The sequence below is a fragment of the Thermobia domestica genome, unplaced genomic scaffold (assembly GCF_964235325.1).
Source record: "Thermobia domestica unplaced genomic scaffold, izTheDome1.hap1.1 HAP1_SCAFFOLD_848, whole genome shotgun sequence".
Classification (NCBI taxonomy): Eukaryota; Metazoa; Arthropoda; class Insecta; order Zygentoma; family Lepismatidae; genus Thermobia; species Thermobia domestica.
Window position 1 is genome coordinate 64,517 of NW_027656558.1, and position 16,526 is coordinate 81,042.

General features: G+C 36.6%; 1 protein-coding gene across 1 annotated transcript in view; it reads left to right on the top strand.

The window, feature by feature from the left end:
- The window catches only part of LOC145677411 (ATP-binding cassette sub-family G member 4-like), a 35,506-nt gene extending 19,295 nt beyond the window's left edge, over positions 1-16,211 (top strand). Inside the window, exons 3-4 of the mRNA XM_081747908.1 lie at positions 14,153-14,390; positions 16,079-16,211. Coding sequence (XP_081604034.1) covers positions 14,153-14,390; positions 16,079-16,081 — 241 coding nt within the window. The 3' untranslated portion in view covers positions 16,082-16,211. The remainder of the gene's footprint in view (positions 1-14,152; positions 14,391-16,078) is intronic.
- Positions 16,212-16,526: the final 315 nt, after the last annotated feature.

Consider the following 16,526-nt stretch of genomic DNA (forward strand, 5'->3'; position numbering starts at 1 on the left):
CAGTGTAGAATGTTCAACATATCGCTTATCTATATACGCTAAAAATAGCACTTACAATTAAACCTATATTAACTGACATTTCCATAAAGGGATATTTTTTTGTCCCGATATGAAATAATAAGATTACTACGGGACAGATCACTCTATTTTATGGACGTTCTTCTCCCCTTTCCTATCGCAAGGTATTAATAGGATTCTATTTTACTTGTTCATAACGGACAGAAACTATTCGCAATGGAAACATATTTAGCACAGAAAAACTTCGCCTTTCTGAAATTTAAAAATAAATCTGAATATAATACAGCAGACAGAAAAGTCATTTCAAATTGTTAAAAATTGCTCCCTTTCCATTCTGAAAGCTGAACTTTCGAAAACATGGGAACACGTTTCCACTTAATTTTAATCAAGTGTTTCATCTTCTTAGCTTCAAGAATTTATTATATACTAGATTTTTTGTCATTAATTCTGAATCCCCGGTAGGATTCACAGTTCCTTATCAAATAATTTAACTAAAATAGATTCGGTGGATAAGATTTCTCCTAATTTGGATATATTTAACGATTATTTGTATGTATTTAGTTTGAACTATCATTTTTCTCTTCTACTGTCTAAGTATTTTCAGATTCTTCTTTACCCTCTTTATTATTATTATTATTATTATTATTATTATTATTATTATTATTATTATTATTATTATTATTATTATTATTATTATTATTATTATTAGACCTGGCGAAATTTTATTGGTACGAGATTTCGGCCCGGGAGGTTCTGGATGGCGAGATTTTGGCTCATGAAATTTTGGTCGGCGATGTTTCGGAGGCGGTATACCATTGCCCTCGTGTCACTTGTATGGCATGCGTACTTTGTTTGGTCATGTTCTCTATACGAATGATATTAATTATTCTAATTTTCCTCCCATTTTTAAAATAATATTCATAATTGAAATAGACTAAGTAGTGTTTCAACAATTTTATTCCGAATGCTCTAATAAGGAATATTCGTAGGATGTTGGGGATACGGACACTCGATCATAGACTGCCTACTTCTTGTACAGTCTCCCAGGAGATAGGAATTTGTTGTGGATAATGTTGTTTTCGTGGGCTTTGACCGGGTCTTCCCGTTTCTTCCATATCCTTGTTCCTCAATTCTTTCATAATAGTTAGCTTTCATTAATCATCCGTCTTCTTTTTACGACTTCCATCCTATGCTATGCATAAATGTAGGTTGTCTTGTAGAACGGCTACGCCGTCCGTTCTTCCATTTGGTATCACAACAAAACGGTAAGGTATATCGAGATGTAGTTGTTTTGTGATCGATTCAGCATCCCAAGAATCGTTTCCGTCTCCTCCATTAACCATGTAAACTATCTATTCAAACTGGAAATTGTACAAATTAACCATTTCCGGTTTCAGCGTTTATCGCCATAGAACTATCAAGTCATAAATGACGTCAAGTGATTTTCGTAATCGATTCAGCGTCTCAAGGGAACATACTATCACCACTCACAACACACTATGAGATTCGAAAGTGGTTGAAATTTAGTAATAGTTCCGGCTTCAATGGTGATTTCCATAGAGATAAAACGCTAATAGACAGCGAGAAGTTATTATTATTATTATTATTATTATTATTATTATTATTATTATTATTATTATTATTATTATTATTATTATTATTATTATTATTATTATTATTTTGCAATCGCCCAAACTTACCTAATCTTAACTCAATTGAAGAGTTTTGCGATGTGATTGAGCGTCAGATCCGAGTTCATCGGCCCCCTTCCGCAGAATTTACAGGGGGGTGCAGATATGATGCGCTTTGAATTCAACCACCTACCAATCTCATAACTTCCATGCAAACCACATCGCTACAGTCTGCGAGCCAAAGGTGAACTTACTAGGTATTAGGTAGTGGTATTAATGATCTGACTGGTTAGCGTATGACGTCATAACTAACAGGAAATCAAAATTTATGCATTATGAAAAGTCTTGTAAACAGTTGTCCTTATTTACTAACATTTGCTAAATAGCTCCTATTAGGTCGCGTACTTTTCCAAATTTTTCTTCCATTATTACTGAATTCCACAAAATAAAAAGTGGTGAGGACCCATGTATTGCTCGGCAGCAATAACTTCGTATCTGAGAATCTGAAATTACAGGAAGTTATTAACTAACAAAACACTGTGCTGCAACAACGAAAAATAAAACTTCCGGCACCCACTTATAATCTTCAAAACAGATTAACTATATTTTTAACCTTGGAATAAATAGTTGAGCCTGACAAAAATACCGATCTCCCTTTAAAAATACGAGCCAGTTGGCAACCCTATCTAATTATGATTATGTGATTGTTCGTAAACCTAGTCGACCAGTGATCAAGCTATTCTTGTTGATATTGATATTTAATTGTGAACAATACTCTGTAACAAAATTAGCTTTAGGAGCAATAAAAAAAAATAAATAAATACACCTGCCCTATGCAATTTGCTAACCCCTTTCTCCGGAAAGAACAAATCTTAAAAACCTCGATTTTAAATATTCAATTCCATCATGAACAACGAAGGGGAGGCAAAGCGCATTCGTACTCAGAAAGGCCTAAACGCTACAAATACAATCTCGTTGTGTCTGCTTCTTTCTTTAAATAATAGTCTATTATGTTAGTGAAAGATAAGACAAACACACTTTTGCAGAGGAAAGATGACAATCCTTTTTATAGAATTCAATATCAAACTTCAATCTTAATATTTCAGTTTGCAATTCTAGTGCAACTTGCTCTTTTATCTTTATTTCTTGATTTTCTGTCTACATCTGAGATAATTTAAAACAGTGTTTCCAGCTTCAATGATAAGGAACTTATTTGTGACAAGGTCAAAACTTGTTTTCATATCAAAACTGTGATACCTAACTAAATGGAACATGTGTTCGCTTCTATTCGATATTGAGTTCTTGAATTTGACAATAATCAAGCAATTCATGCAGGAATTTGACCGCAACCTAAACATGATTTATGAATGTAGTATTCAACTAGGTCAGCTTAGAAAATTTAACTACCATCGTCATGAAATCTGCTTTCAACAAGAAATATTTATTTTAGAAAATATAGTTATGATAGATTTTACCGCCCTCAAAACTTATCGCCCCGTGCAAATACACGTGTTGCACTCTTGCACTACGATAGAGCCAGCCAGTCCTGACTGCAATGTACGGTACGGTATGTTTCTATTTGTGATTAAAAGAAACGAGACAGCAGCGTCCTTGGAAATCAACATTGCATGGGATTGACGAACTAATAGTAGGGATGGCCAAAAGTTTTCGGATCCGGATATCCCGGATCCAGTGAGATCCGGATCCGGATCTTGCCGGATCCGGACCTAGATCCGGATCTTGGATCCGAATCTCAGATCCGGATCTCGGATCCGAATCTCGGATCCGAACCTCAGATCCGGATCTCGGATCCGGATCCGAAATTCGGATCTCGGATCTGGGTCCGGATCTCGGATCTGGGTCCGGATCTCGGATCTGGATCCGAAACTCGGATCTCGGATCTGGATCTGAAATTCGGATCTCGGATCTGGGTCCGGATCTCGGATCTGGATCCGAAATTCGGATCTCGGATCTGGGTCCGGATCTCGGATCTGGATCCGAAACTCGGATCTCGGATCTGGATCCGAAATTCGGATCTCGGATCTGGGTCCGGATCTCGGATCTGGATCCGAATCTCAGATATTGATTCGTATCCAAACCTACATCTGAAATTGTGATGATAAAATTGAATATCTAAAATTCGTCAAAACTTTTTTCGGATTCACTAATATAGTAGGATGCTGTGCTTTTAAATGTTTCCATAACACGTTTGTGCTACCTTTGTTCTTTATGTTATTTTAACCTTCCAATATTTACTTTCTTATATAAACTTTCTTATTTTCTCATATACAAATGAAATATCTTTTAGATAAGACCCTTCTAATCGCAGGAATACTGGACAAAACAAACTCTTTATTAATAGTAGTTTCTGACTCACTAGAGTCCAACCATCAACAAATCTTTCACTTCGAAGGTACAACAAAAAATATAGACTGGTTGGCGGGGAACAACAGTAGATCTTTAAACATACACACTAGAATTTCAGGAGAGCGATATGGTTGTGTAGTTTTATTAGTATTAATAAAAGTGTTCGTTGTACGACTTTATTACCTAACTTATGGCTTGCCCTTCTGAGGTCAGGAGTTTGTTGAAGGAGTAAATATAAAAGATTTCTGTTATTTCTTCTTCACCCTCCAGGTTTCTTTAATCATACATTGCAGGACGTAACCAAAACATATCCATGCATCGTATCATTGAAGCGTTTTGTGTTCAAAAATATTTAACATATTCGCATTTGTTCATGTGATCTCAGGTTCAATTCTCGGTGGAACATACATGAGATAATTGAAAGCTGAAACAATATGAAAATAGTATTTAAAAGTCAGGAAATTAATATTAAAACTTTAGCTATCTATTGGGACTGTAAGACTATAGTTAAATTAACCCACACGTTTCGTGAAGATATATTAAGTCGTTATTGTTTATTTACTATAAGCAACCAGATACATCCTCAGAGGCCACTTTACACTGTAATAATCAACAGATGAAAACATTGGGAAAGGAATGGAAGGAAGGTCTCCAGAGCCTTAGATCAAGGTACTAACCTAGCATTTGCCCACTATAACTGAGGAACAACCCTGGAAAACCCTCAGTCAGGATAGCTGGTCTCCGAATTCGAACCCGGTATAATCCAATTGCGAAGCAAGAATCCTAACAAGTAGCCTGAGCTCACTCCGTATTATTATTATTATTTAATTAACGTAATGTTCTAAAATTAGTGCAAATTAAACCCTACTCTCTTTATTGCTGATGATATAGTTAATAAGCCTACATGAGACATCAGTCTCCCATTACATAGGCCTTGCTCAAGAAAGAATACCAGAACTGGAATTCAGGAAGCGGGGGTGAAGAGATTAATGAGGATGAGGAAACTATCTGCGATGCAAAAACTGAGAAATTATGACTTCATCACAGATATATTCACTTACATACGTCAATTAATATTTCTCTGATACAGGGCACTCTACTTTCTATAGTGGCAGGAAAATGGCTCGCTTTTGTAAACGAACACATTAAGCACGTGCATATAGGCGCAATATCCGTGCAAAGAAACATAGGTAAAACTAGAAAAAAAAAATAGGGAAAGCGAGGGGAAAGTGATAAAACGCCATTCAGCTTATAAAAAAAAGCTGAAAATAACTTAGAGCTACGAAAGACGCGAGGCGAATTTTATTGAAATGATTGTTTTTCCTTAGTGATTAGTTGTGCTAACTATGAACATGAATTAAAAAGAAAACAAGTAGCTAGCTCTGAGTTTCGCAAACTGGTTGAAAAGAAAATATTGGATAAAATTTAATAATAAAGAAGGCATTTATGATAATTAAAACAAATTAAATTCTTGGCACGACAGTCCTTTGGTTCCTACCATCGGGCTTACGTTCATTTGAAGCGGGATTTGAATCCAAGACATTTACAGTAAAAGGATCCACAGCCTAATGCCGCAGACCACTCGACTATGGCTGTCGGGTTTTCTCGGCTAATCTGTAGCACATTTACAGTAACTGATTATTTTAAAAGTTGCTCCTAAATACTGACAATCTAAGTTTTATGTATCAAATATTTCCTGCGATAATACCATACACTCTCCGACTTCTATAGACGAAAAGCTATAGTTACCCACATTATCTAATACAGAAATAAGTTCTGATTCTCTAATAGCTGCTGATGGTGACAGTCAAGGTTCACCGAAGCATGATCCCAAACCCAAACTGAGATATTGATGTCACTGGAACGCCTGAAAAGTCATTGTGGGTAAGTGAATTGCCCACTTGTCAGGATGAAGGGCGATGGTGATGTGAAATGCAGGGCTGTCAGAGGTACCACTTATAATAATTGGATTTGTAATATTCTATGTTGCCGTAAACCCTCTTCAAGAAGATAACTGTTAATTTTAGCTTTGAAAATGTTACATAAAGAGTTTTATTGCTATCATTAGGTTGCATATAAATCTCTTTATTCCGGAATTATCGGATTTATTTTACCGCTTAACTTTCACATCTCTTTTGATTTACGAATATTTAAATCACGATTATCCCCTTAAGGTCAATTAGTGATATTTTAACTTATTTCGAACCAACTATGTATATGGCTAGTCTTGTTATATGGGAATAATTGAGACTAGAAGCAGTCTACAGGCTACGTTCAAAAGAATCTTGTCCGACCTCCTGATAAACCACGTCTTTCAGCAAGGTGAATGGTGGCAACCCGATATTAACATGAGGAAATCTTCCGGTTCAAGTGAAAGCTTGCATAAGAATCAGCACCCTAATCAGTGGTATGTGCCTTGCTAATTTTTCTCCAATGTTAAAGTACCTAACTTTATTGTTAAAAATGAAAAGGTTTTTATTTCAAACAAGTTGTCATTACAGTTTTCATATTTGAACACAACACTCATGAAAAGTCATGTTAAAGCGCGACTTACTCCTGAAAAAGAATATTTATCTGTTTTTAATTTCTCGTGTTCCTCAAACTACATGCGGAATTAGTGCAAGTGCCTTCCGCTCGCATTACCTAGGTACAAACGCAATGGCGTATTTAGGGGAGAGGCTTCCGGGCTTAAGCCCCCCCCCGAAATCTTACTTACTATAGTAAACTATATGAAATATCTTGCAGAATTTTCACATTTTCAGGCAAAGCCTCCCCCCGAAACAAAATCGTAAATACGCCACTGTACAAACGGCTACGATCTTGGTACTAGCACATGTTTCGGTTTCCAGATCTCAAATATTTATATTTCAGCCTGATTCTATGTATGAATCCGAAATTTCAAATCTAGATAAGAGGCACCAAAATTCATAGTTTATTCTCGGTGCTCATATTGTGATTTACTAAATAATTATTAAATCTAATTGTAGGGTATACATGATATTTTGAGCAGACTGAGCAAGATAAATATACGTAAAAAGTAGTCAATACTTGTCTTAACTGTTTATGTTTTCTTAACTGTCAATGAAATAGGTGCATTGAGGAATTTTAAATAATCATCTCGGTCCTGCAACCGAGTGGAACTAGATTCGACATTCGAACTCTCATCCGGATCATTTTTTTTCTTAAGTAAGCCAAACATTTGATCTTTAGAGTAGAATGAAGGAAACAAATAGACTTGTCAATATTCGTCTTAATTTTCTGTTCTCTTCTTCACTGTCAGGACTTCGTGAAATTACTTTCGGCGAATTTTAGATATTCAAGTTTATCATAATTTGGATGGGATGTGGGTTTGGATAAGAATCAAGATCCGAGATCCGGATTTCGGATCCAGATCCGAATTTCGAATCCAGATCCGAGATCCGAATCCAGATCCGAGATTCGAGATCCGGATCCAGATCCAAAATCCGAGATCCGGACCCAGATCCGAGATCCGGATCCAGATCCGAAATCCGAGATCCGGATCCAGATCCGAGATCCGGATCCAAAGGATCCGGACCCAATCAGATCCGGATCTTCGGATCCGGCCAGATCCGGATCCGGCCATCCCTAGCTAATAGTCGCTTTGAGTTCATTCACGTTCACTAAGAGAATACTTGTTTACGGTGTTCTTAGCAATGCCATCTATTGGATTGCATTAGAATTTAGTGACAAATCGTTGCTGACAACAATGTGACACTTGTCGACGAGTCAGCGTAACGAATATACACAACAATTATCGAATCATTAACATGATAAGGTTCCGGGTTCGATTCCCAGTAAGGACACTCGATCGAAAAAAAATGTAAAAAAAATCAAGCAAGTCATTCTGAGTGAGGTTTTCCTGAGTTTTCCTCATTCACACCAGGCAAATTACCGGGATGGTACGTGTACCTAACATAACGGTCCCAAGCCGTTTCCTTCCTTCCCCCATTTCTTTCTTTCTCCCTAATTCCCCGGGTAGAGTGATCGGTGAGGGACGTCGTCCCTCGCACGTGACGGGCTAACATGACCATAGATGCTGTAAGCCCAGAAATCTAATTTCTAGTCCTAATTAACATGGTAATATTGACTTTGTATAAGTACAATAACTTGGTTGATACTTTAAAAATCCTGGCAATATGCAAACTTGATTCTGTAGATGCTCGAAAATTGAAAGAAAGATTATTCCTTACATGGAGGAAAAGAGATGCTAGATTTTGGAACAAACTTGAAATTTCTTCAAATACCACAGTGCTGGATTCATGAAACGTTAAGTGGTGCAGAAAGTGCAAAGTATTAGTCACTTCTTTAAATAAGTTATTTTTGATTTGATGCCATTTTAAATCCATAAAAAGAACTTTATTTTGGGCCTTTAGTGTCTTTAAAGATTAAAAAAAAACATGCCTATAAACAATTATTATTCCGAAAAGTAGTTATTACTAAGTTTTACAAGTAATTTAGTGCTGCATGACCCTGAGAAGGTTATTAAGTATTAGTATCTAAAGTAGTAATTTAGTGTCATATTCTAGCCCATTAAAATTAACTATGACTTGTTAATATGATATAATCTTTATAGCGTTTTTTTAAAAATAGAATAAAAGACTTAGTTGACAAACATAACACGTACCATATGTGGACGAAATTGAATTAAATGAACTACGTATGTATAATTTGTTCCTGTATTTATGATGTATCCCAAAACAGAAAGATAACGTAACGAGGAATTACTTTCAGGTGCTTCACCAAAATTCATAAGTTTTATGATGGCAAATCGCTGCCTCCCCCCCCCCCCCAGTTTTGACACTTAGTGTCCGCCAGTGAACAGAGTTGTGTGATATCCAATAGTTTTCGATACTGAATATTGAAAATCGATAAATTATCAGAACTTGATCAATACATTGAATTATCAAAACGTATTCTTCTCACCGAAATATCAAAAACGATTGAAATATTTAATACCAAAATATCGAAAAATACAAAATTATCGAATATAGGAAGACAATAAAATATTGGATGTCAAGAATATCTATAGATATATAGATATTCTCGGGCTCGCATTTAAATATCAATTTATATCAAGGCAACGTAAAATATGCGTTTCAGTTTACCACAATCAGTATTTCATATCGATCTCTTTCTTTTTCTTTTTTTAATTGCAATATGGCGTCAATGACGCAAATGTTATGTTTTGCGATAACATATTCTTTAACTCTTTTCACACACCATCACCAGAATTCTTAGAGTGAGTTAAAAAAAACTCAACTCAACTCAACTCAACTGACATATTAGTTGCATTGCGATCGTAAATTTCAAACGTATATCACATAAATATTACTGCAGTTGGTACACACGCATAGGCGCCGACTTTGGGGGGGCAGAGCACTTTTGGCCCCCCCAATATTTAAAGGTGGGGTCCTCGCCCCCCCAATATAATCCAGTTGAGGAAGAATTACCAAAGAGAAGCAAGAATTTCTGTTGTAAATTACGTTGTGCCTTTAATTCAATATTTGAAACAGCCTTCTTATTCGATAAAAAGCACCGTTTTAAAATCGGTGCTTAACCCTTTTAGGATTTCCACTTTTTGAGGTAAATTTTAGACTTCCACTCAAACAGCTACTGCTTTCTTACTATTTATCATAGGATCGTGGTTCATACCTCGTTTTTCTCAGGATAGATCATACTTTCCAACGGTACCACTCACTTGTCCGTATTATACACCAAAAATAAGAAAATTGGACCAAAAACATGAGATTTTTCGAAAAAAATTCGAAATTTTTGTGCCCCTCTCGCTCAGGCCTGGGTTCACGTAGGAATCTGAATCTTTAAAAAATCTTGTTATATACATAATACATGCGCAAAATTTTGTTCTTGTATCTTGAAAACTGAGGTCGGGAGAAATTTTTGAAAGTCTGAAGGTGACCCATCTTTTCATATATGTATATAAATAGAGGAAGTTCGGGTATTATGGAATAATCGGTTGCTTCCAATCGGAGAGGAAAGAAACTACTACCTCACGCCCCCATGATGCTCTACAGTCAGTCTCCATGTGATTGTGACATTCGTTGTGTTGGTAGACGTGAAAATCTGATTTCTTATTCAGGAATACTTTTACAGGTAAGTGGTTTACAACCTGTATTTTCCTATTGAAATGTAATAGAACAACAATTCTTTATTTACTATGACGTTGGATATACAGAGTGGTAGTTTGATAAGCGCCATTATCCTATACGCCTTCGAATGCGTGTAACAGCTCTTTCGTTTCCAAGGTGGCGTGGAGTGCAATATGGAATATCCGCAAGAAAAGCATGGTATTCCGTATTCCGTATGGTATTCCGATTGCAAAAATATCTATCGGTGTTGGGCAATTAAACATACATTTATGATGACAACAGTGCTAAGTGTATTTTTTATTACAGCAAATTTTTTGACGATAGAAGGAGTGAGCTTGGGTCCAGCGTTCATCATGTTTAATATGAGCACACAATGACTGTGCCGATCCTGAAGCAGAGTATTATATTTATGACTTTTGCAAGTAATCACAATCAGTTATGGCTTGGCATTCAGAACTTTCATATATTGTCACTGTATTCATTGTATGTTCAACAAAAAAAAAAAAAAAAAAAAAAAAAAAAAAACTCATTTCTTTTCTATATAGCATTTGTATTCCATATTACACGACTATTTCATATTACCCTCCAAAGTGTTTTTTTACAAATTATAAATTTTACCCAACCCTGTAACGAAACTTCTTTATCAAGATATACATAAATAAAGCTAAATATATGTAAGGCGTATACTTGTTTTCCTTTTTGTTTCAATGTGCAATTATTATCAGGTTGTAAAGAAAGTTATTGCGGTTTTTTCTACTTCTATTTTCAATTATGTATTTTCAACTCAAGTGTCGTTGTAATATTGTGATATATGTATAAGTTTAAAGCGCGTTTTTTTGCTCTATCTATTCATTGTATTGGTTTTGTTTTAAAATACTTTTTTCCACTTTTTTCTGGGCTTCAAAGATAGCATGGACAAGAGGTAAATTCGCACGATTTCCTTGTTCCAGTTCAAGCTAAGCCGAAAAGCTGCCCAGACAGCTCGTGATATCAACGATGCGTTTGGCCCAGGAACCACTAACGAAGGTACGCACAATGGTGGTTCAAGAAATTCCGCAGCGGTGACGAGAACCTGGAAGATGACGAGCGCAATGGTCGGCCATAAGCTGTTGACAACGACCAACTGAGAGCCTTAGTCGAAGCCAATCCACACACAACTGCTCGAGAGCTTGCTGAAGACTTGGGTGTAACACCTATGACAATTTCCAACCACCTGCAAGAGATTGGCAAGTCAAAAAAAAAAAAAAAGAAAGAAAGAAAAAGAAAAGAAAAGAAAGAAAAAGAAAAAAACGATAAATTGATGCCACACGAATTGGCCGAAAATCATCGAAATCGTCGTTTTGAGGTGTCATCGTTTTTCCTGCGTAACAAGAACGACCCGTTTCTCGATAGGATTGTTACGTGTGATGAGAAGTGGATCCTTTACGACAATCGGCAACGTTCTGCGAAGTGGTTGGACGTCGGCGAAGCTCCTCATCAGTTCCCGAAGCCGAAACTTCACCCACAAAGATCATGGTGACTGTTTGGTGGTCTGCAACAGGTTTCATCCATTACAGCTTCCTGAATCCGGCCGAAACGATTACAGCGGAGAAGTACTGAAAACAAATCGACGAAATGCACAAGAAGCTTCGACGTATGTGCCCGGCATTAGTCAACAGAAAGGGACCAATCATGCTCCAATACAACGCTCGTCCGCATGTTGCACAACAGACGCTGCAAAAGTTGAACGCATTTTGCTACGAAACTCTGCCTCATCCACTACACTCGCTGGACCTCTCTTCACCGACTACCACTTTTTCAAGCATCTCGACACCTTCCTTCGCGAGAAATGCTTCGAAAGCCGAGACGATGCCGAAGCGGCCTTCAACAACTTCGTCGCGTTCAGAACTCCAGAATTCCATGCTACCTGTATTAACACACTTTTTTCTCGTTGGCGAAAGTGTATTGATTGTGATGGTTTTTATTTCGATTAATAAACGTTTGTTTGAGCTGAGATATGCTCTTTTGAAATTGAAGGTTGAAAACTGCAAGAACTTTCTTTACAACCTGATAACTGAGTTACAAGTGAAACAAAAATGGTATTCCATAATACCCGAACTTCCTCTATATATATACCTAGGTATAAAATATTTTTAAAAAATGTACTGCGTCATTCCTATTTAGTCTAGAGTCATGGTTCAAACGCCATTTTCTTCAGTATATTAAGCCCTTTCCAACGGTTCACTCACATCTCCGTATCGTACACCTACAACAGATAATTAGGGAAAAACTCGGAAGTATTTTTGCAAATGCAATCAAAACATTTCGCCCCTCTGGCATAGGCCTGGGTTGATGTAGGGATCTGAATTTTTTTTTGAAAAATACATTGTTATGTACATAATATGTGTGCAAAATTTCAATCTTGTATCTTAAAAACAAAGGACAGAAAAATTGTTGAAAGTCTGAATTTAACCTCTCTCTTTATACACACAAATACGTATACACTTATAAAAATTTACTGCGTCATTACTATTTAGCCTAGAGTCATGGCTTAAACATTATTTTCTTTAGTATAACAAGCCCTTAACAACGGTGCCACACACATGTACGTATCGTATTCCTGAACCGGAAAATCGGGAAAACGGATTTTTTTTTCTGAAAAAATCAGCCCCTCGGAACATTTGCGGCCCTCGTGCCCGGACTCGGCTTCACGTAGATATCTCAGAAAAACTTGAGAAATATCCAAAGGTACATAAAATTCCAATCTGATATCGTGAAAACTACAGGCGTGAAAAATTTTTGAAATTTGCCTTTAAAAAATAAAAAGTCACGCCCTTCCGCCCCCACTTGGCGCAGCCAAGTTGACCATCCGGTTCCAAAACGCATCTGGGGTGTTCTTTGGTAGATCCTTGACTTGACTAATAAAAACAACTTAAGTACCTGTTATAGAACCTAAATAAGAGGTCAAAGACCATAGTACACCATGGTAACAAAAGTTACCAAAAATCCTAAAAGGGTTAAAGAGCACTGAAGCTTCAACCAACACTATGGTAACACTGATATGAGAAGTGAAGATCATTGTGGTGCAGTGAAGTTCCCAGAATTTGAACTTGAATTTGTTTTAATGCGTTTACACAAATTTTACTTAGGTCATGCATTTATCAGCGGAGCGGATGCAGCGGACCGAGATCTGGACGGAAGGGGACCTTTATCCAGCAGTTGATAGAAAACGGCTGAATATGATTATATACTTATTCATTGTTTTGGCCCCCCCAATATTTTCTTCAAGTCGGCGCCTATGTACACACGCACTCTCCTCTGGACCTGAGCTTAGGTCAGCTCATGTGTCACAATGCATGTGCTCGTGATGGTTTCCCACAGTGGACTACGACATGCCGCATTGGTTTGACAGTTGTGTGCTGGTGGATGAACTTTTGTCAATGGTGTATCTTATGACTCAGAATCTGGCCAGATCTTAGGTGATCTAGGACATTTTTACAATCTGCACTAAGTATCTAATGAATTGCATAATGAGTTCACTACATCTAACGACTTCAATCCAACGACTGAATCCATATTCCAGTCTTTCGATGTTGAATTTCGTCATATATGAACTATGCTGATGCAATCTCTGATTTCATCGAAGTTTATCAAAATTTGTCCCACAAATTTAATCAGAGTTTTATTTAGGCAAAGCATAAAACAGAAATACCCATGTCCATAATCTTTTAATTTTAGCACAGATCATTTTATCTAACAACCGGAATAAAACTTGTTGTATTGTATGTAACGGACTTCAGAGGAGTCCCAGGAACAAATTGTAGTTTGTTAACTTCTTTTCCTTCTATTTTTGAGAAGTAATCTTGGATTATCGGAATATCAAAATGTCGATATTCTACTGTAAATCAAGATATTGTATGTTTTTCTGACAATTAAAAATTTAAAAAGCAAATGATAGAAAGTATTTTATAATGTCTGTTTCGGTTTAATTATTTGATTTACTTAATCCTTGTTTCCTTTATGATACAGGGGTCTGGATAACCTGGCCAGTGCACAAACTATAAATATTCTGAAAATGTTGGCCAGAGAAGGTAGAACCATCGTGTGCTCAATTCATACACCAAGTGCCCGGCTGTTCGAGTTGTTTGACCATGTATACGTTGTTGCTGATGGACAATGCGTTTACCAGGGAACCTCCAACAATGTGGTTCCGTTTTGGACTCTGTTGGGCTGCCATGCCCTACACACTATAACCCAGCAGATTTTGGTAAGTACATTCATAAATTTCTTTTTATTAATTTCTTTTATTTATTTTTTTCCTTGTGATATTATTATTTAGCGAAATTGTAGCTACGCCAATTCCTGCAATTATTTTTTACATTATAAAATTTATATCTTAAAATGTGTACCATATTTTTGTTCTTGGGCTTCCTTTTTTATGTGATATTTTTTTTTAAATGTACAGTACGTAACAAACGTTTGTAAAGTATTAGCCCAAACTTGGAGGTCAGAAAATATGAATAAGAGCGGGTTTTACTATAAGAAGTGTGAATTTAATGATATGGGTGTGACAAGAAATGGATAATTATAGAACCTATCCCGTTTTTCTGTTATCCGGCCTGCCCTTTAACCACATCAGGCCGGCTAATTGTGAGTCTATTGTATTATCTTTCTTTACATGATTTTCTTCAACTTACAATTGTGCAACCGTGTTCTCCAATTTTGCAACGTTACTTTAACTCATTTGTCAACGTTATACAATGATGAAAATCGCGGAGGTCATATAAAAGGTTTCCGCGGTTTTTAGTACATTTTTAAACAAAAAAATTCTTTATTGAAAATCAATTTTGATCAAGTACATTTTGACTATTATTATCTATGACCTTTTGCCATTTTTCGGGTAGCTTCATAATTCCATCGCTGTTGAACTTCTGTGGTTTATGTCATCGAAAAACTTGGCCAAGTGATTTTCAGCGGCGCTTCGATCGGCCATTTTTCATCATCAAGAGAGCTTTGCAGAGACCGAAATAAATGGTAGTCAGACGGTGCAAGGTCCGGGCTTTACGGTGGATGCATCAAAACTTCCCAACCAATTTCCGTCAATTTGTTCCGAGTCATCAAATGGCCGCACATTGTCATGATGAAACACACTCAATGTTGGCAAACAAGGTTATGTTGAATGTTTGGTGGGATTGGAATGGAATATTGTCCATTATGAGCCGCTGCAACCTGACGAAACCATCAATTCGGTTCTCTACTGTGCACAACTCGACCGTTTGAACGAAGCAATCCAGAAAAAGCGACCAGAATTGGCCAACACAAAAGGACAGATGCATGGCCCTGGATATGAAATCCGTCATAGTTAGGGTTTTCTTCTGACCGCGAACCTTCTTTATTCCTCCTCTTTCCAGCCATGCAGTCATTTCCTAGGGGCAAGTACTTCTGCGATGTTGCCACGCTGCTTTCTGAGGTGCAATAATGGATTTTGGAACACTACACCTTATTTCACATTCGGACCTATAACACAGCAATGGTGCAGAGTTACGAGCTGTACGTTATCACGTGACCTACATAGTTATGCAGGATTACACAAGTAAAATTTCATCGCTCTGCGATATGTGGAAGAGGGTCAGGGTGAAAGTTTTTCGTGCACCTCTCGTTAGCAAATTACAAAGAAATCACACATATGATAATTATTCAGAAACTATTGATTTGCGACCTCCGATTCATATAGGTGAAAATGTTCCAAAGCACTTGTAGAATACCCTTGCTAGGAATGCATCGAATTACCAGTCACCCTGTATATATAATCTTCCAAATTTAAAGCAAATTAGTCAGTAGGATCGAACTTAAAATGTACTTCTGTTTTGTTATTCGTATTTACAATGCTTTTTAAAACTGTTTTCACATAAAATATCACATAATAATGTTAATTTCTTATTTAATACTTTCCAGTGATCGAAGTCACGTGTGGAGAATGCGGAGACAATGTAGATAGAATGGTTGCTGCCATCGATAATGGTCGATGCTATTCCTGGGAAAAGGATGATCCTAATCAAAATGTTTCCAACATCAACAGAGCGAATAGTAAGTAAACCCTATATTTATACTATAAATATTGTGATATGTATGCCATAATTTATGTATATATAATATTACGTTGAATCGTAAAAAAGAAAAAATCCACTATACTATATAGACAGATATATTTGATCGAAGTTCGTGATGGGATTATTGTTTCATACCTATAAAGAACCCCATTACCTTGTCTTTTTCAGGCCAGGAGAATGTGTCCATCTTTTGGTCATTAAGAGGTATTTTATTTTCAATTGGGCGTCACATTAATGCTTAAGGAATAGAACAGAAAATATTTATTTTTTTATTTTTTGAAATACAATGCACT